The sequence below is a fragment of the Myotis myotis genome, unplaced genomic scaffold (genome assembly GCF_014108235.1).
Source record: "Myotis myotis isolate mMyoMyo1 unplaced genomic scaffold, mMyoMyo1.p scaffold_m19_p_14, whole genome shotgun sequence".
Lineage (NCBI taxonomy): Eukaryota > Metazoa > Chordata > Mammalia > Chiroptera > Vespertilionidae > Myotis > Myotis myotis.
Genome location: NW_023416318.1, coordinates 10241314 through 10260325, shown reverse-complemented (window position 1 = coordinate 10260325; position 19012 = coordinate 10241314). Strand labels below are relative to the sequence as shown.

Below are 19012 nucleotides of genomic sequence, written 5' to 3'. Positions count from 1 at the left end.
CCACCTACGGAGCCGTCATTTCTGGCTCGGCGGCCGCGGGACCGTCCTGGACCCTCTCGCGCCCCGTAGTCGGAGGCTTCCGCCCCTAACAAAGATGGCTGCCCGCGTTGCCCTCTCACCCCTCCGCCCCTACCCCTTCGGCCCACATCAACTACGTGACTGACTAGTCTTTCACTTTCGGGTTACTGTGGACGCGAGATGCCGCTGGTTCCGAAGACAGCGGGGCGGATCAAGCTAGGTAAGCAGGCGTGACGGGACCGGGGCATCCAGGCGGGCAGGGCAGCCTCTCTCGGGTCTGTCTGTTCTCAGCAGGGTTTTGAGTCTCACGCGGTGGGTGAGGTCTCCGGCCAGTCCCTCTCCCTGACAGGCGGCTTTCTTTCCCCGTAGACTGTCCTCTGCGGCCCGGCTGCCCGCGGCGGGGCGCTGCTGTCCCCCGACTCTGCAAGGAATTCGGTCCCGAGGACTACGGCGAAGAGGTAAAGGGACTCCCAGCTCCCCCGCGCCCTGTTCCGGTCGATCACGCCTCTTTCCACCCCGCGGTGCCGCGTCTCCCCCTGGCCGGGAGCCCCGCTGGACGGCGGGCTTGGAGGGGCGGGGCCTCGGGCCCTGACCGGGAGCGCGCGGCGCGGCGCGGGGCGGGGCGGCGACCCGGGAGGACGCGGCCGGATCGATCGGTGCGAGAGGTGCGCGGGGTGCGGAAGAAGAGAGTCTGTGGGTTGAGGGTGGGGAAGGGAGTAGGAGCTCCTTGGACGGTGTTATAAGAGGAGGCAGTGGGAGCAAAGACACCAAAGCAAGGAAAAGTTAAAAGAACTTCATCGACGTGAAGCCTGAGCGGAGGGCTTGTTTTAAACTGTAGGAGGTGAGGAGGGAGCGAAGGCACTTGACAGGCCTTGCCCAGCCCAGGGTTGGGGCGTTGTCAGGTAGGTGATGCGGCTATCGAGGGAGGGACAGGACCAGATTTGGGAACACTGAGAAGCTGTCCTTCCAGCGGCTTCATGGTTACCTCTAAACACCGCAAACTCACCAGTCCAGAGGTTCATCATCTTCGCAAATGGATTGCTTTCTCTCTAATCTTAGTTTTGGTTGATAACGCAGACTTCCATCCAGAAATCTGGAAGTCACTCTATGTAGTCCTCCCTTTCCTGTACGCCACACATGCAGGTAGTCACTCCTTCTGAAGTGTCTCTCGAATGGAACCCATCGTTTCCGTTCCTGCTCCTGCTGCCACTGCCTCGGTTCAAGACTCGTTCTGGCCCAGCTGGTTTGCTCAGTGGATGGAGCGTCCGCCTGTGGACTGAGGGGTCCCAGGTTCCATTCCCGTCAAGGGCACATGCCCAAGTTGTGGGCTCGATCCCCAGTGTGGGGCGTGCAGGAGGCAGCCAATCAATGATTCTCTCTCATCGTTGATGTTTCTTTCTATCTCTCTCTCCCTCTCCCTTCTTCTCTGAAATCAATGAAAATACATATTTTTTTTTAAAAAAAGAACTCATTCTCTCTGGCCTGGACAGTGGTAATGGCCTTGTCACCAAACATTCCGCCAGGAGTATTTTATCTGGATGTTTCACTTCCCATATCAGGTCCACTCCCATCACTGACAGGACAAAGTTCCAGCTCACTGGGTCACACGGAGTTCTTCAGATACAGCTCCCGGCAGCATCTCTGTTAGAATAGTCTCCTCCCCACTCTGTCTGCCGTTACCCACTCAGCGCACACTCACTGAGCACCAGCTGTGCCCCCAACACAGGCACTGTTTTATGCTGGGAAAACAAGTCTATCAAACAGATAAAAGCCCTTTTATTAAATGGATTTGAAGTATCTAGTGGAAGCAGCCAATGAATAAATAAACAATATAGTATGTCAAATACAAGAAATGCAAAGGAAAATAAAGCAAGGAGGAGGCTAGTGGCCACTGAGTGGAGTTCAGAGACTTGTTGTTTTAAAAGGAATGGTCAGAGAAGGTTTCTGTACAAAGGTTTAAGCAGAGAGTTGAAGGGGGCAGGAGATTGTGCCATTCACTGGGCAAAGAGTTTTCCAGGCAGAGGAAATAAGTACAAAAGCCCTGAGATGTTAAAAGTGAAGCTTCTCAGTGCACTTGGTGTTGTGGGGACTTAAGAGGAGGTCACTGTAGCTGGAGGAGGGTGATAAGATGGTAGGAGGTGATTCTTGAAGGTATGGGGGGAGGAGGGGCATGTCATATGTGGCCAGGTTGTGAATAAGACAACAGCATAGAATGTGTTTGGAGGAGAGGTGGAAGGTCAAAGAAGTCTTTTTTGTTTGTTTGTCTTAAGATGGCTGGACTGGGCTGAGGAGGAAGAGGGAGGTTGAAGATAGAGGGAGTGATATATACTAGTATTTGAATGGCAGGTACATCCTGGGGAGGCTGCTTCAAATGGGTCCAGAGCGTGCATTATTTATGTCTTAAGTTCCAGTTTTGTAAGTTGAAATAAACCCACCAGCAATTCAAACTTGAGAATAAAGCTTGATGAAAGTGCCCAGCAACATATGTGAAGGGCCTGTTGAGTGCAGACTGTCTCCTGAGGGGAGCCCTGCGTCTAACATTGTTCAGAGGTTGCCTATAGCTCAGTGATCGGAAGGCCTGCCTACACATTATTTTAGCACTCTGGAGTTTAGTGTGGCTTCTAACTTTCTCAGTCAGCAGGCCACCACCTAGTCAGGGTCTGCTCTGTTTAGGCCTGATTAGCCACATGGGGATGTGATGATTCCTGTACTTCTTAGTGTAATTTTTAAAAAAATATATTTTATTTATTTCAGAGAGGAAGGGAGAAGGAGAGAGAGAGAGAGAGAGAGAGAGAGAGAGAGAGAGAGAGAGAGAGAGAGAGAAACATCAATGATGAGAGAGAATCTCCGATTGGCTGCCTCTTGCACATCCCCCACTGGGGATCGAACCTGAAACGCGAGCATGTGCCCTGGACTGGAATCAAACCCAAGACCCTTCAGTCCACAAGCTGATGCTCTATCCACTGAGCCAAACCAGCTAGGGCCTGTCCTTCTTAGTTTACACTAACCGAGAAAACGATTCTCATCAGAACCACAGAACGTACAGGCCAGGCCTTGAAGAATCTTGCCTCATTTTGTGAATGAGGAGGTTGAGGTCCAGAAAGATTAAACAATTTGTCCCAAATCAGCCAGATAGTGGCTGAGCCAGAACCAGGATGCAAGCAGCTCTGCTCTGACACAGTGCCCTTCCCTGTTCTGTAGTGCCTCACCAACAAGAGACCAATAAAAAGCAGTGAATAGCCCTAGCTGGTTTGGCTCAGTGGATAGAGTCGGCCTGCGGACTAAAGGGTCTCAGGTTCGATTTCCAGTCAAGGGCACATGCCTGGGTTGCAGGCTCCATCCCCAGGAGGGGGTGTACAGCAGGCAGCCAATCAATGATTCTCTCTCATCATTGATGTTTCTATCTCTCTCTCCCTCTCCCTTCCTTTCTGAAATCAATAAAAAAATATATATATTTTAAAAAACAGTGAATAGTAAGGCTGTATATTGTATAATAGCCTATGTGAGCGCAGCTTGGTTGAAAGAGGGTAGAGGTCATTGGAGATGAAAGGGTCTGGCATGTGGTTGAGGAGAGATAGAATTTGAACTGGACCTAGAAGTTGAGACAAGATGTGGTAAGAAAGCAGGTCAGAACCAGGGGGGATTTGAGGACCACTGGGGGGAAACCGTAAGGCTGGAAAGAGCTTGGTGGCAGAGGGAGGGTGGGAAAGGTCAGCCAAGTAGCTTTTTGGAAGGTTCCAGATCCAGGCTGAGGAGCTAGATGCCAGCGTGTGGCCTTGGCAGTGGGGGATTACTGGAAGGGTCTCAGTAGGGGAGTAATTGTTGAGAGCTTGGCTGTGGGAGGACATGAAGTGCAGGGGAGAGGCCAGCCAGGAATTGCTGCACTCGGTTAAGCGTGAGGTAGCTCCAGGCGGGTTGTATGGGGCTGTTCATATTCCAAGATATGACAGGGAGCATAACTGGACGAGCCGGTAAGAGGACTCCGTTTTAGGACTTCGTTTTAGTGGCTGACCTAGTGGCAAATCAGGGGAGGAGATACTGGATGGTTGAGAAGGCCAGGCTGAAAGCCACATCAGCCCTGGGGAAGGCAGGACAATAGTGAAGTGAGGTGATACACCATGAAAGCTGAGAGCAGTGTGTTTGAGGTGCTGAGCTGGGAGAGGTTGGCTAGTTAGGTTCTCCAGGCTGGGTGGCTGCTTTGTGACTTCCATGGTGGAGGGGTTAACCTAGCCAAGCCCCTTGCTCTCTCCCAGAGCTCCCCCCAACACCAGCCTACCCTCCCCTCCTCTCCCAGGACATAGTGGATTTTCTTCGACGGCTGGTGGAGAGTGATACCCAGGGCCTGCACCGGATTCGTGTGGATGGGAGCAGCGGGCGGCTGCAGCTGTGGCACCATGGTGGGGAGTGAAGGGGCCGGGCCCAGGGATCAAGGCTGGTACCCTGGGGAGGGCAGACCCTCAGATTCTCCTCTCTCTCATGTTCTTTCTTTCCCTTCTCTTTCTCCCTCCTGACAGATTACCTCCTGGACCAATTCCATGATGAGGGAGAAACGACTAGACAGAGTGACAGGGGCAAGGGGGCTGCGGGACCGGGTACCTACTGTGGTCTCCAAAAGTCCTTCCTGTACCCTCCCCAAAGGTCTAAGCCCTGCCCTCAAAGACCCTCTGCCTCGGCATCCTTGCCCAGCGGCTCAGACAGCCTGCTGCAGGTGCCCATGCCCCAGAAGCTCCTGCTGACGGAGGAGGTGAGACTGTCTGCATGGGGCTTCACCCTCCCCCAGGGATCTTCGAAACCCCATATTCCCATGTCTATATCCCCCTAATCTGGACCTTTCAAGATCCTTCCATTCTTGCCTCTTTGTTGCTTTCTCTCTCTTTTCCTGCCACCTGCCCTTCCTCCTCCAGGAAGCCAACCGTCTGGCTGAGGAGCTGGTGGCTGAGGAGGAGCGCGTGAAACAGAAAGCAGAGAAGAAGCGACTCAAGAAGAAGGTAGCTAGAGGGCCAGGGGAGGGAGCTCAGAGGAAAGCTTGGAGATAACTCGGGGTAGCCTGCAGGATCCTCTTGCCAGGGAGCCCAAGGGGCCCAGGGACTATAGGGCCTCCTGGAGGCCATGTGGTGCAGCAGTTCTGGGGCCACAGCCTACTGCCTGGGCTGGGCTCTGCCTCCTGTTTGCTGTGGGATGCCTGCCTGGTAACGCTTGTCTGCTTTCTCACCTGTAAAATGAGGATAACAACACCTACCTCACAGAGTTCCAAGGACTAAATGAGATAGTATATGTAAAACTCCTAACCAGTACATACATGGCATATAGCATATATTCTACCTCATGAAGAATTTATCTCAAGATACAAATTGTATCTGTGTAATTTAAGAATAGTGCTCAGAATACGTCATCATCACTATTATTACAGCGCCAAAAGGACCGTAGGCGACAGGAGCGCCGGGAGCAGGACGGTGGGTTGCCCAAGGTGAGTGTGTACAGGCAGGTACTAAGAGCACCAAGTGCCAGGAAGGTGGGGAATCAAAGGCATGTGGCTCCAGGCATTCCCCACTCTGTACCTGTTTACCTTCCCTCCAGGTTGAGGCCACCCCAGATGGGAGTGGGAGCCCCCCATCCAGCCCTGGGAACCCAGCTCAGGGACAGTGTGGTGAAGAAGAGGTGAGAGCCCCCTTTATTCCTCTCTTGGCCTCTGCTTACCCCCTGCTTCCCCCTACTCCAGGACATACTTCATCCCCACCCCTGCCCTACCCTTTCTTTCTGCTCACAGGATGTACTGGATCTGTCTAGCACTTTCGTGTCTTTGGCTCTGCGCAAGGTTGGGGATTGGCCCCCTAGCTCTCTCAGAGAGAAGGAACTGAGCCAGGAGCCCCAAGGCAAGAGCCTGGGCCCTCAGAAGAAGATGAGCCAGGAGGAAGGGAGCTTGCCAAGAGAAGAGGGCCCCAGGCAGAGCCCTAAGGCAGAGGTGAGGTGAACGAACGAACCTCACTTGTAACTAGTGGAAAATTCTGGGAAGTCAGATGATCTAAGGGTTGAGGGTAGTGACCAATAGAGGGAGTTCTCTGGCCTCGTGTTTAAGAGACTTGGGGTCAAGCTCCATCACTGACACCCTGACCCTGGCTGGTTTCCTCTGCAGGAAAGTAGGGCTGATAGCCTCTTGCAGAGCTGTTATGAGAATTACTTTAGTTGATGCTAATTGTAATGTTAATTGTGCGAACAAAAGAGAAGAATTTGGGGAGGTTGAGGCCCAAGTCCTGCTTGACTCTTCTCCCCTTGCCATCCCTAGGCATCTCCAGGACTGCTGGCAGCTGCCTTACAGCAGAGCCAGGAGCTGGCAAGTAAGATCCTCTCTCTCCCTCCTCGCTCCACCCTCCCTGGGCCAGCCCCATCTGAGGTAGCCCCATCTGAACCTTCCCATCCTCTCTCCTTGCCAGAGTTGGGTACTGGCTTTGCCCAAAAAGGTTTCTACCATGAGGCCGTGGTCTTCTTCACCCAGGCCTTGAAGCTCAACCCCCGGGACCACAGGTAGGTGGGGGCTTGGCCACTGTGCTGGGAGGTCGGGGCAAGGCAAGGTGTTGACCTGGACTGTTGGTCACTTTGTCTTCATCAGGTTATTTGGAAATCGCTCTTTCTGCCATGAGAGGCTGGGTCAGCCGGCGTGGGCCCTGGCTGATGCTCAGGTGGCCCTTACCCTGCGGCCTGGCTGGCCCCGGGGCCTCTTCCGCCTGGGCAAGGCCTTGATGGGACTGCAGGTACTCGGTCCAACATTGGATGCAGAGGAGGACTTTGGGTGGGATGGGGGGGATTGGGTTGACATTGACATTTTCTAGGTAAGCTCAATGTCACAATGTCAGTGATATTAGGAGCTGGGGGCCAGTTGAAGAAAGGGGGCACTTTTAAGTTCCTTGACCACTCCCCCCCCCCCCCCCCCCCCCCCCCGCCAGTACCTAAACTTTCCTCTTTCTAATCTGGGACCAAAGCGTTTCGAGGAGGCAGCTGCTGTGTTCCAGGAGACTCTGAGAGGTGGGTCCCAGCCGGATGCCGCGCGGGAGCTCCACACTTGTCTTCTGCAGCTGGCTGTGGTAAGGGGGCCCGCGTGCTCTTGCTGAGGGGCAGCAGGGAGAATTGGCTGTGATTGCAACACCAAGCGGTGCTACCTTCTGCCTCAGTGGGGCAGGGGCGGGGCAGAATGAGTGGGATGAGGGGCAGGAGCTGTGCTGCAAGGAGTATATCAGGTGCCCCTCCCTTTCCCTTCTCAGCAGGATCAGCCAAGAGGATACCGTGCACCACCTCCGCCAACTGGGTTCCCCCAGCCATTTCCCCACACTGAGCCTGTGGCCTCGGGCCTTCTCTCCCTCAGTCATCCTCCAAGCACTGCTCCAAGGGCCCCTGGCCTTCTGTCTCCACCCTTGCACTATCCACCTCCTCACCTTAGCCTCTCTAACCAGCCCCACCCCCAGGCTCAGAGTAGAAGACCTCCTCTCCATCTCCAGAACCCCTCAAAGGGCTGGGGCACCCTGGGACTTGGGCCCCAGCATCTACCTCAGGCCAGATGAGGGAAGACCTGTCCCTCATAGGACAAGGCCATGGTTATATCCCACAAGGATGAGGGACACTGTGTGGTGGCTGTTCCCTGAATATTTTGAGACCTTGTACCTCAAAACCATAGTTAAAGAGACACCCCTGATAGTCATTCCTCTTGCCACAGAGACCTTCTGATGAGAGAAGGAGGCCCCATGACCACTAAAACAGCCCATCTTTTGCTCTCAAGCAGATGGCTTCTTCTGGGCAATAAGGAAAAATAAAACCCACCAAGGCTCAAGAAGGGAACCTTACAAGTACAAAAGTTCAGGTGTTAAGACTATAGGGGGCATTTGAGGCTTGCTCTGCTCCTGGCCCTGGGGAACTCATTTGCTAGCCACAGCTCTGTGCCTGGGAATGGGGTCATAGTGATGAATAAGGCTGAGTCCTGCCCTTCACCTTGTGGGTGCTCACCTCATCTTAATCCTAGTCCTTGCCCTGTTTTCTCCAGCTCCAGCCCCTCATGACTTGTTTCCTGCCCATATTTTTGTGCACATGTGACCTGTCCTTTGCCCAATGGTCTGATGCTCACTTCCTCTGACTGCTAGAAGATTCACCAAGGGTTTGTTTGCCTTTGGGAATTCCCTTACCCAGTTCCTGCCTGGAGCTGGCAGAGCCCATACAGCTCCACACTTCCCTCTGCTGGCTCTCCTGCTGATGTGCTATCCTTGCCATGTTCTTCACTTCAGCACTAGGCATTGTAACTAGTCTTTACCTGCGTGCATTTACTCAGTTTTCCCACCAAGGGTCGCTGCCCCAAGAGATGGATATAAGTCTCTACTTCCTATGTAAGAATCAGGAGTTCTTTTTGGTTTCTTTGATTCTGGCAGCTGCCCCTGGCTTGTTCCTACCTAGTCTTGCCTGGGACTCTCAACTCATTTAAATGTGGATCTTCAGGGGATTTTTAGGCCTCCCAGAATGCCCTCCCAAGAGGTACCATTCATCGGGATAAGTGATTCCTGCTGCCTTATATGGGTCTTGCTCAATACTATTCATACCTAGAGATAGGAGGTGCTGAAACTGTATAGTAGGATAAAATCTGCCATTATTAGTTGGGTCACCTTGGACAGGTCTCTCAACATCTGTGCCTCAGTTCCCTCATCTATAAAATGGGTGCAATCCCTACCTCACAGGGCTGTTGTGAGGACTGAAAGAGAAAGTGAGAAAATATCTACCAAGTGCCTGGTACATAGTGACTGTTAAATAAACCAATTTTTATCTGCAACTGTCCTACATATTCATGATTCCCATGGTGGGAAGAGAGGAGTATGAGTGAATTGCTGCTTATTTCACAAAATACAGAGTTCCTGGGATGGTGGTTCTCACAAAGAGTGGTTCCTGGACTAGCAGCATCAGTGTCACCTGGGAACTTGTTACAAATGCAAGTTCTCAGGCCCACCAGAGACCTTCCAAATCGGAATCTGCAGAGCAGGAGCCCAGCAGTTTGTGTTTCAGTGGTCCTCCAGGTGATCCGGATGTGCCCATCCAGAGGCCCTTTTGAAGGACAGGTTTGAGTTTTGTTTGTTCAAGGCTTGATGATAAGAGATGGCAGCGCTGGGCTAGAATTTAGGAAACCTCAAGTGGAGGAGGGTTATGGCTCAGAACCAACGAACTTGACTGGCCCCTACCTTCCTAAGTAGAATTATTTGCCCTGGAAGTTCTTTGCTTATGCCTGGTTGGGGCGTGGTGTTGGGGAGAAGAGGTTATTGTTTTAAGGGATGACTCCACCAGAGCCCTGCCCATCTAGCCTTGTTCTGGGAGGTAATTCTCTGCTTTGGGGACTCCACTGAGGCTCCTGGCGTCTCTAAGAATAGCTGATTACCACTACTATGTGGTATCTTTGCTTTCCGGCTGAGCTGGCTCCTTGCTCTTCCAGCCTCTCAAAGACATGTTCCCTCTTATCCTATACTTGAATCTTCTCCGAGAGCCACAGGACTCCTGACATTTTGTCCCCATACTCATGCTGTTAACCAGTAGGGTTGTGACAAAGCAGCCTGAGTTCTGAGCCCCCAGGGCTGGAAAGCAGAGCGCTAATCCATCCTGATTTTCCTGGGACTGAGGGGTTCCCTAGGGTGTGGGGCTTTCAGTGCTAAAACTGGGAAGGAAGTCCGGTTACACAGGAATAAGTTGGTCACCCTACTCTAAAGGTTCCAGAGAGGCCTTTAGAAGGGGAAAAAGGAGATAAGCAAGGGCCTTGAACATGAACCAGGGTGTGTGTGTGTGTGTGTGTGTGTGTGTGTGTGTGTGTGTATTGAAGGGACAACACAGTTACAAAGAATACTTTTTATATATAATGGCTGACAGATTCGTAGCTCTCTCCTAGTTATCATTGTCTGTTTATGTCCATGATGCCATTTTCCAGTTGCCTAGGTTTGCAAGGTTGTCACTGACTCATGCAATTTTTCGTCACTGGGAGAATCACACTGTTTCATCTTTTCTGACAACCTCCGTCTTTCCCCACTCCAAGTCTGGCCCTGAATTCTCACTGCTCTTACCTTTTACAGTAGCCAGAAATACACTACTTCTTCGGTCTCTGTCCACCCGAAACACTGCTCTCAAGCCTCTCCTCCAAAACCCCCAAGGACCAGGTTCTGTTTACAGTGCAATGCCTTCATTTCTACCCTTACCCCCCCCCCCCCAATCTCTTTTCTTTCAGTTAGGCCCAGTCACACTTACAGGGACAGAACCTAACGTGGCCAACATGAGCTATGAGTCAGACAAGCAGTGAGTCCCAGCCCCACCATTTAGAAGCTTCATGACATGACCAGGTTCCCTTGGGCTTCTGTGATCCATCCAGTTTCCTTATCCTTAAAATGAAATTAAAGCCTCATTATCTCCTGGGGTTATTGTGAAGATTAATCTTTGCAAGGCACCTGGAACTGCTCAGTGAGTGGGCCAGGTTCCCTCTGCCTTCCAGCCTTGTTCCCTCTCCCTGAAATATCCTCTCCTGGGATCTCCCCTGCAACTGAAACCCCAGCTGAGCCTCCTGAACCCTTGCGAGTGAGCCTGTGGTTCCTGGGCAGATGCATGGGAAGATCTGACAAGGGACTGACTGGGAGGGGGGGGAAGCAGGAAAGACACCCAAGCATCCTCTTCCGCTGATTATCTGGGAGGGACGTGCATAGACGAAGGTCTGTAGCTACTGAGTGCCCCTCTTCCCTCCCCATCACACTGCACCAGGGTGATTAGTCACCAGTGGGATACATTAATCTCAGAAAAGCCTGCCAGTGAAGGTAGGCTGGGGTCTCCACCCCGCAAGGCGGTTACCCCAACCTCCGCCTCGGTGGGCGGGGCCACCCCACCCTGTCGCCACCGCCTCTGCCATCCTAGTGGGAACATTTTCCGCCCCAGAGTGGAGTGGAGGTCCCGGAAGTAGGGGTGCCCCCCTCCCCCACCTCAGCTTGCATCACTTGTGACTCAGCGTAGGGTTCTTTCAGGTGGGGTGGGGAGAAGGGGCGGGGCTCCATTGACAAATGGCCTCGGGTGGGAAAAGAAAGTCAGAAAAACGTCCTCAATTTGGGGCCCGGCTTGAGGCTAGGGGCAAGGTCTCAGAGGTTTCGGGGGATCAAAGCGCGGGGAACTGCGACCCAGGCAGCTCGTAGGGGGGGTCCTCCCGCAGCTACGGGAGTTCATCCCCCTGCGCAGCCCCGAGTCTCCTGAGCTCTGAAGGCCGGCGAGATGCCAGGGGCCAGTCCCCACCAGGGGCTCTTCCTTTGTACAATGGCCACAATCAGATCACCTACCTTGTAGGGTTGCTTGCCATGAGGGTTAAAGAAAACGGCTCCGCACATGCCAAGCAAGGAATACCCGAAATAACCAGCAGATTTTGCTCTCGCCGCTCGGGGCGGGATTGAGGCGGGGCGCAATGGAGTCTCCTCTTTATTCTCAATAACTAGGAAAGGTGGGCGTCTGCACTGTGAGCCGGAAGAGGCTGAGGTCGACAGCCACCCTCCATCCGCACCCCGGACCGGGTGCGGGGTGCAGGGGCGAGAGGGCTAGAAGTCTCCGCTCCGGAGCGAGGGCGGCGGCTTTGCCTTCAATCGTCCACCTGTATCTCCTCGTCCGACAGGCGGGGCCCGGAGTCCGGCCGCGCCGGGCCCAGGCCGAGGCCAAGACTGAGACCGCGGGCGCTGTCTGGCAGCGCGAGGCGGCCCTGGACTTCGGGGTTCAACGCGCGCAGCGAGGCCACATCGGCGCGCATCTCCTCCACGTCGCGCCTGAGCTTGGCGCGCCGGTTCTGGAACCACGTGACGACCTGCGCGTTGGCCAGGCCGAGCCTCGCCGCCAGCCCGTCCCGCTCGGGGGGCGCCAGGTACCTCTGCAACCCGAAGCGCCGCTCCAGCTCCAGCACCTGCTGCGCCGTGAACGCCGTGCGGGACTTGCGCCGTCTGCGGCCCGCGGGGCCGTGGCCCAGAGCGCCTGGGGCCGCGCGGCCTGCGGAGATGGGGTGGGGGTCAGTCTCCAGGCTGCGGGAATGGGCTTCCGTCCTGGGGGGAAACCCCGCAGCTACCAGAGTTCCAGGGTGGGGGTGAAGGTGCGGGAGGTCACCGCGGTCGCTCAGTGAAATGCGCGAGGGGCAGGCCGAGGAGGGGGTGGGGGCACGAAGTGGAACCAGCCACGGGGATGCGGGAGGCAGCAGGCTGAGGGCATCCGGCGAGAGGAGAGGGAGGAAGGCGGGCCCGGCCAGGGGAGGCAAGCTGCAGGGTCAGGACGTCCGGCGCGGGGCCGTGGAGGCCTCCCGGAGGCTCCGATGGAGCCGGCTTGCAGGTTGGGGCCGGCACCAGAGGTGGTGAGTGTAACAGGACCCCGATCGGGCCCTTCTCTAGACTTGGGGGTCGTGTCGGGCACTCTCTCTTAGTGACATGCTCTCCCTCCTGCCCTCCCACCCCACTCCCACCCCCCCACCCCTAGCACAGAAGGGAGGTAGTGGGTGTATAGAGGGCAAGGAAAGGCGGAGTTCGAGCCCGGGGCCCTGGCGGCGCCCTCCCGGGAAGAGACGGACTCGGGGCGGAGCGTGATTACCCGGGGAGCCCGAGCCTCGCCTCCCAGCACCTTCTACGCCCGCCTCGCCCTAGCTCACTGTTTTACAGCCTCCGGCTCAGGCCTTTTGTCTCCTCTCCCCGGCCTTTCTGTTGCGACTGCCCCGCCTACAGCGAAAGGACTAATGGGTCGCTCAGTTCTAGACCGCCCGGCCCTTCCCCTCGGCGCCGGCAGCCGGGGAGCCTGGGAACCAACAGAGGGGAGGTGAGCAGCGGGAGGTGCAGGCCCCCCGCACGTGGGCTGAGGGCAGGGGGCAGATTGGGGTGGCGGCCGGGATGCACAAAGTGGGGCCCGGGACCTTGGAGGAGAGAGATGGGGAGAAGGCCAAGTCCCAGGGCGCGACCTGGCCGCGCGGTACCTTCGGAGCGCTGCAGGGCGAGCCCGTCTAGTCCGCGGAAAGCGTTGCTCGTCAGCTCCTCCAGCGCGCATAGCGGCGACGTGGGACCTGGGCTGGACTCTGGAAGCTGCGGCGCAGAGGGTCCTCGAGGGGCCATGCCAGGGCCTAGGATATCCGCGATGCTGAAGGGTGTGCGGGCTGTCCGGGGCTCGGGGCCCGAGCTCATGGCCGGCCGGGCGGGCTGCGGCCGTCCTGCCGCCCGCTGTGCTCGGCTCCGCAGCCGCCTGGGCCCCAGCGCGCGGTTCCCGATCTGGGCCCCCGCCTCGGACCCGCCCCCCACGCTGGGCCCGAGCCCCGAGTGCCCCTCCTCCTGCGCCCCCACTCCCTAACCCCTGGCCGCCGTGGGTCTGGAGCCGGTAGACGTCCCGGCAGCGGTATTTCTTCTGCAGGCTACGGGGGCGCGCAGAGAAGCCGGCGAAGTCACTGGCCCCCTGGCTGCTCCGCGCTGCCAGCGCGGCCCTGTGCTCACTCTGGCTGGACTCTTCCTGGGCCGCCCCCTCCCGCCTAGCCGCCGCTCCAGCTCATAAACTCTCGTAGGCAATAAAATTGCTTTCCCTGGTCGCAGAGCCGGAGATTTGCAAAATTCCGAGGAGCTCAGAATTGACTGTGCTAAGATCCCCATCCCACCTAGGAAGGACCTCAGTCTCCTGACCTGGCTCCCTCCTCCCCGCCCCACTCCTGCTGAAAGCTCTTAAAGAAGGTCCCCGCGGCTGGAAGTTATTAGCGGGCACTGGGCCTGGGGGCACTCAAGCCCGGCAGAGCGACTGCAACTGGGTATAGTGGGGATGCGACACACAAGCCGGCGCAGGTGAGTGGACTCCAGCCGGCTCTGCGGCCGGACCCAAGGCTGCCCCAGCAGGGCTCAGAGGCCCTCTGAAATCAATTAAAAAAGCAGAACAAAACATGGAGAAGCGGGGAGACCTGGCCCTCAGGAGAGAAGACACAGCAAACCCAGAGCGAGGGTTATTGCTCAGGAGGGGTCTTTGCCAGGAAAGACTGACCTCCACAGAGGGCCTTCTGGTTACCCCTGAGTCTATCAGTTGATGCCTTTGTCTCCTCATTAAGCTCCTGTAGTCCCAGTTGGGGTTCCCCAGCCTGGGAGCAGTGGTGAGAGGGGTCCCTATAGAGGAGTGACTCGATACATCCAACCAGATTCTGGGACAGAAACCCGGCCAAGCCAGGGACAAACTCTAAGGACTGGGATAGTCATTCCTATTTTATCTGCATCCTAGGTGTCATTCGCTCTTCCCTCTCCCGGCTCACCTACCCCAGGGCTCACACCTCCACTGCCCTCTGTTGTAGGAATAAGGCAGTTCTGGGACAGCTGCTCCACCAGCGGAGCCCAACAAGACAAGGCTTTTGTTCGCATATCACATCCCAAATAGCCGGTGGGTTTACAGCCGAGACAAGCCCCACCACTCCTGCGGAACTCTGCACTCTGAAGGAACTCTCTGCTATGGGTTTCTTCTAGTTTTTTCCTATCAGTGCCATGAAGAAGTAGGCCGGTCTCTCCTGGACTGTCCATTCTGTCACCTTCTCTGTAAACCTCTGCACCTCCCACATCTGTGCAGTGATCTTCTGGGTCTCCCGGTCTATTCCCTGGGGCAAGCGGAGCCTGTGGTTGGGGTGCCCCAATCAGAGCTTGGGAGATCTGAGGCATGTGGGCCAAAGACTCCTTGACAAAGACAGGAAGACACTTTGATCACAGTGGGGGGGCGAGGGAGGGTATAAGAAACCTCACAGTGTGATACTGACCTCGACACCCAACAGAAGTAGACAAACACAGAGTCTTCTTATAAAGGCTCCCTTCAATGACCATCCCTTCCCCCCATACCCACAGATACTCACAGTGCTCTGATGGCAGCCTGAGCAACACAGCCCAATGGGTCAGAGAGCATAGCCAGGCCACAGCAGAAAGCTGAGATGCGTCAGGACCTTGTTAATTGGTTATTAATGGTGGGGGGCAGACGAGGGTCAGGAGAGATCCTCCTAGCTGGAAGCTTTAGCCCTCTGAACCATCCTGGTGGTTTCACTTAATATGAAATTAAAGAGGGTCCCAGGAGGATGCAGGAACTGGCTAGCTCTTGTACCAGGCCAGTCACCAGACACTACAACTTTCACTCATGTATCATCTGTGTTGCATTTGTCATCTTTTGCTCTCAGTATCTAGTGTGTGTCTGTGGGGAGTGTGGGGCTCTCCTAAAGGGCCCTGGCCTTCCTCCCCTGCCATCTCTCCTGCCTACCTTCTCTGCTATGCTAACTGGGCTCTGGTAATGGGGTTGGACAATGGGGTGAGGGGCAATCCCCAGATGTGCATTTGTGGGAGGAGAGGGAAGGAGAGACTAGTAATGGGAGGAGGCTGCTGACAGCAGAGCCCAACTAAGGTCTCCCCAGCAGCCAGCGACTTGTCCAGCCTATTGTGGGGCCACAGGAGGGGACTTTTCCCAGCGAAGCCTCTGGAACCTGAGCTGGGGAGAAACCGGATCCTCTGGTCCTCGGAGGGGGTAGGAGGAGGGTGAGTGATTAATGAGGAAGATTAAAAGATTGAACCTGGGTTCTAGGCTTGGGGGGCACTCAGTTGACTCGACTTCCCCCACTCCAGTTTGCAGGGGCTGACAGGTCCCAGTGCTCCCTGATGTGAGCCTCTTCCTCCCCCCTCCCATGATCCAACCCTCCCTGCCTTGGGTCCTTCCTAGAGCTATCCACAGACATAATCATTCACCACTGCCCACCCCCAACCCCTACCAGGACGACAGTTTTCCTCTCCCAGCATTCTCAAGCAATCCCTCACGTCTCACTCAGATTCCCCTCATTGTTCTGTTCAGAAACTTCAGGGTCTTCCACTCCCTCCCCTCATAGAGATCTCCACATGACGACGTTCACTCCGTCAGGAAGGTGCCTCAATTCTCTCTTAAAATAATATGTTGCCCTAGCAGGTTTGGCTCAGTGGATAGAGCATCGGCCTGCGGACTGGGGGTCCTGGGTTCAATTCCGGCCAGGGCACATGCCCGGGTTGTGGGCTCGATCCCCACTAGGGGGCGTGCAGGAGGCAGCCAATCAATGATTCTCATCATTGATGTTTCTATCTCTCCCTCTTCCTTCCTCTCTGAAATCAATAAATATATTTTTAAATAAAAAATATGTTTTTATTGATTTAGAGAGAGAGGAAGGGAGAAGAATAGAGAGATAGAAACATTGATCTGCTGCTTCCTACATACCCACCACTGGGGATCAAGCACGCAACCAGGCACGTGCCCTAACCTGACCAGAATTGAACCTGTGACCTCTTGGCTCATGGGTTGACACTCAACCACTGAGCCAAACCGGCTGGGCTAAATTCCCTCTTTTTAAAAACATTTTTTATTTATTTCAGAGAGGGAGAGGGAGAGAAAACATCAAGGATGAGAGAGAATCATTGATAGGCTGCCTCCTGCACGCCCCCTACTGGGGATCAAGCCCACAACCTGGGCATGTGCCCTTGGTGGAAATCAAACCCGGGACCCTTCAGTCCGCAGGCTAACGGAGCCAAACCAGGTAGGGCTCAATTCCCACTTAATACTTTCTCTCACCTCCCATCAGGCCCTTTCAGATTTCCATTTCCTCATCTCTGCACCTTATCTCCAACCTTATTCCCCTTCCTCATCACCCCCACCTTTTCTCTCATTCCAAGACACCGCGCCTCTCACTCACCCAACCATCCGCAGCCTCTCATCTGGTGAGTCCCTTCAACCTCACCCAGGCCTGCCCCAGATTGACCCCTCTTCTTGGTACAGAAATCTGCTCAATAAACTACCTTTAGTCTTCAGATGTTGCACCCTAGGCAATCCTCTGAATTTTGTGAGTGTGTGTGGGGGAGGTATTGGGGGAATCCTCAGAATAACTCCCGTGGGGCGGTGCAAAGGACAGTCTGGGAGATATGCCCCCCCCCTCCCACTTTGCCCCAATACCTTTAGCCAGCATGAGAGGTAAGTGGGAGTTCATGGGGGAAACTCCAAGCAGAGGAGCTTGGCGCGGGCATCCATCCATCTCGCACACTTCTGGGATTTTCTCTTGCCGAGAACATTACTGCAGAGTGAACGGATTTGGATCCTGAAGTTTCAGTTTCGTTATTTTTAGGACTCGGGTTTGTAAGTTCTTCCAGCCCTTTACACTGGTTCACACAGAGCTCTGCTTAACCTCTGCCAGCCCGGGGTGTGCGGGCCGGGATGGGGAGCTGCGGAATACTCAGATGCCTCCGGCCTCTGCACACACTTACACCCTGGGACTCAGGGTCCCAGGGAAGTCAGTCCCTTGTCCCTATATCCTCTCCCAGCCTTCCCCCCTCCCCCAAGTCTTGGGAGAAACAGGCCGGGCTGAGAGGGACGGGTCCCCCCCTCTCTGTGCCAAAGGCTGGGGCGAATCTCAGCGTCCCTTCTCCCAGGCGGAGGCCGCTGGGTGAGATAGGGCGACCGCAGAGGCACAGGCGGCAGAGGCACAGGCGGGCGAGGGCCTGCGGTGAGGACTGACATGGACTCCGGGAGGGGGCCGGTGAGCGCGGGGTGTCAGAGCCCAAGAGAACCGCGGGCAGGATCCATCCGCCCTGGCCCCTGGCGCAGATCCAGAACCAAGTGACCCAGGGGTAGGGTCTGCTGCGTGGAGCAGGCCAGAGAGCAGGGGAAGGAGCCCATAGAAGGGAGAGAGATGCGGAGCCCGCAGCTGGCCTGCGTCAGCAACCTGGGGAAGGTGGCGCTGCACAGCCGCCGACAGACAGAAATCAGGCTGCCTGGAGCTGGGGGTGAGGCGGGGCAGCTGCTCCCCCAGATCCTGCCCGAATGCCCCCGGTTGCTCCTGGGCCCCAAGCCAGGTGTCATCAAAGGCCTCACCCCCAGGTTTGGTCTTCAGGCCTGGGGGTCTCAGGCAGCCTCTCTTTTAGCTGGCCATTCTTTTTGTTTATTTTTGTTAATCGTCACCTGAGGATATTTTTTTCCATTGTTTTTCAGAGTGGAAGGGATGGAGGGGGAAGAGAAACGTCCTGTGAGAGACACCCTTGACTGGTTGCTTCCCCCACGCACCAACACGGGAGGCAGAACAGGAATGAACCTGCAACCCAGGGACATGCCCTTGGCAGGGAATCGAACCATGACCCTCTGGTGCACCAGTGGCCACTCTAACCACTGAACCACCAGCCAGGGCTAGATGGGCATTCCTGACCCAAGCCAAGCTCCAATCAGACACTCCCCAATTCCTGCAGCTGCTTGAGCTGCCCAAGTCCCCAGGGGTGTCTATCTTTCCCCCTAGCCCACACCTCTCCCTCCAGTCACTCCTCAGAACCACCCTTTCACACACACACACACTGCAAGTTTCTGGCTACCCCAGTTAGAGACCCACAGAACAGGAGTGCTGGCTGGGTTTATTTCCAGAGTGCAGTGCTCATGGCCAGGCTGGCACAGACCAGGAGGTTGCTGACTTACTCAGTGGAGTGCTAGCCTTGCTGCTCCCCTCTTGTTCCTTGGAGCTGCATTTGCCCTCCCGGGCACCAGCTCCCTCTCCCCCTCAATTCCTCTCTCTACAAGCTGGCCTCCCCTCGCCCAGGTACCTGAAGGCCTGCGGAAGCTTGTCTAGACAGCCATGTCTCCAACTCGATCCCTGTGAGTGTCCCATGCCCCCATTTTTTTTAGCCTACTCCAATTATGCACATCTTTGGACTTTTCTTTATAATATCACTCTTCTCCTGTCCTGCAGTGACCACTGTCCAACCCAAGCCCTACTCTCACCACTCTTGCATTAGGACACTCAGGCCTTTGCCACATGTTGCAACATTCAAGGACAGAGAGAGCTCCCCTCCAGAAAAACTTCCCTTCACCAAAACAACTGGTGTGGGGGCCTGACTTCACTCAGCTCACCTCGGTTTTACGTAAGTAGGGTCCTCTACCCTTCTCCTATGGTCATTTGCTGAGGGTCATCCTTCTTGATGACACTCAGAGGATTTCTGAGGGAAGC

At 55.5% G+C, this 19012-nt stretch overlaps 2 protein-coding genes across 6 annotated transcripts; one reads left to right on the top strand and one right to left on the bottom strand.

Annotated features, from left to right (window-relative positions):
- Positions 1-95: 95 nt before the first annotated feature.
- On the top strand, positions 96-8821 carry TTC31 (tetratricopeptide repeat domain 31). Of its 5 annotated transcripts, none has more exons than XM_036334049.1 (13): positions 96-238; positions 388-476; positions 4313-4415; positions 4533-4762; positions 4923-5006; positions 5429-5485; positions 5596-5676; positions 5786-5980; positions 6302-6353; positions 6450-6540; positions 6626-6767; positions 6996-7097; positions 7278-8821. In XM_036334049.1, the coding sequence occupies exons 1-13, from the start codon at positions 199-201 to the stop codon at positions 7569-7571; spliced, it is 1560 nt and encodes a 519-aa protein (XP_036189942.1). In that variant the 5' UTR covers positions 96-198; the 3' UTR covers positions 7572-8821. The 5 variants fall into 5 exon arrangements, with proteins under 5 accessions (XP_036189942.1, XP_036189940.1, XP_036189939.1 ...); XM_036334047.1 differs by having other exon boundaries at positions 5390-5485; XM_036334046.1 differs by having other exon boundaries at positions 5390-5485; positions 7275-8821.
- A 2404-nt stretch (positions 8822-11225) lies between these two features.
- On the bottom strand, positions 11226-18940 carry LBX2 (ladybird homeobox 2). The gene is made up of 4 exons (XM_036334038.1): positions 18916-18940; positions 16981-17098; positions 12995-14968; positions 11226-12030 (listed from the first exon to the last, which is right to left on the bottom strand). The coding sequence occupies exons 3-4, from the start codon at positions 13197-13199 to the stop codon at positions 11633-11635; spliced, it is 603 nt and encodes a 200-aa protein (XP_036189931.1). The 5' UTR covers positions 13200-14968; positions 16981-17098; positions 18916-18940; the 3' UTR covers positions 11226-11632.
- Positions 18941-19012: the final 72 nt, after the last annotated feature.

Coding starts and splice junctions, on each gene's coding strand:
- TTC31 (XM_036334046.1), top strand. CDS start 199: ATGCCGCTGGTTCCGAAGACAGCGGGGCGGATCAAGCTAG. Junction 4,416..4,532: donor GCTGCAGCTGTGGCACCATG/GTGGGGAGTGAA, acceptor CCCTCCTGACAG/ATTACCTCCTGGACCAATTC. Junction 5,677..5,785: donor GACAGTGTGGTGAAGAAGAG/GTGAGAGCCCCC, acceptor TTCTGCTCACAG/GATGTACTGGATCTGTCTAG.
- LBX2 (XM_036334038.1), bottom strand. CDS start 13,199: ATGAGCTCGGGCCCCGAGCCCCGGACAGCCCGCACACCCTTCAGCATC. Junction 12,031..12,994: donor CGCCCTGCAGCGCTCCGAAG/GTACCGCGCGGC, acceptor CCATCTCCGCAG/GCCGCGCGGCCCCAGGCGCT.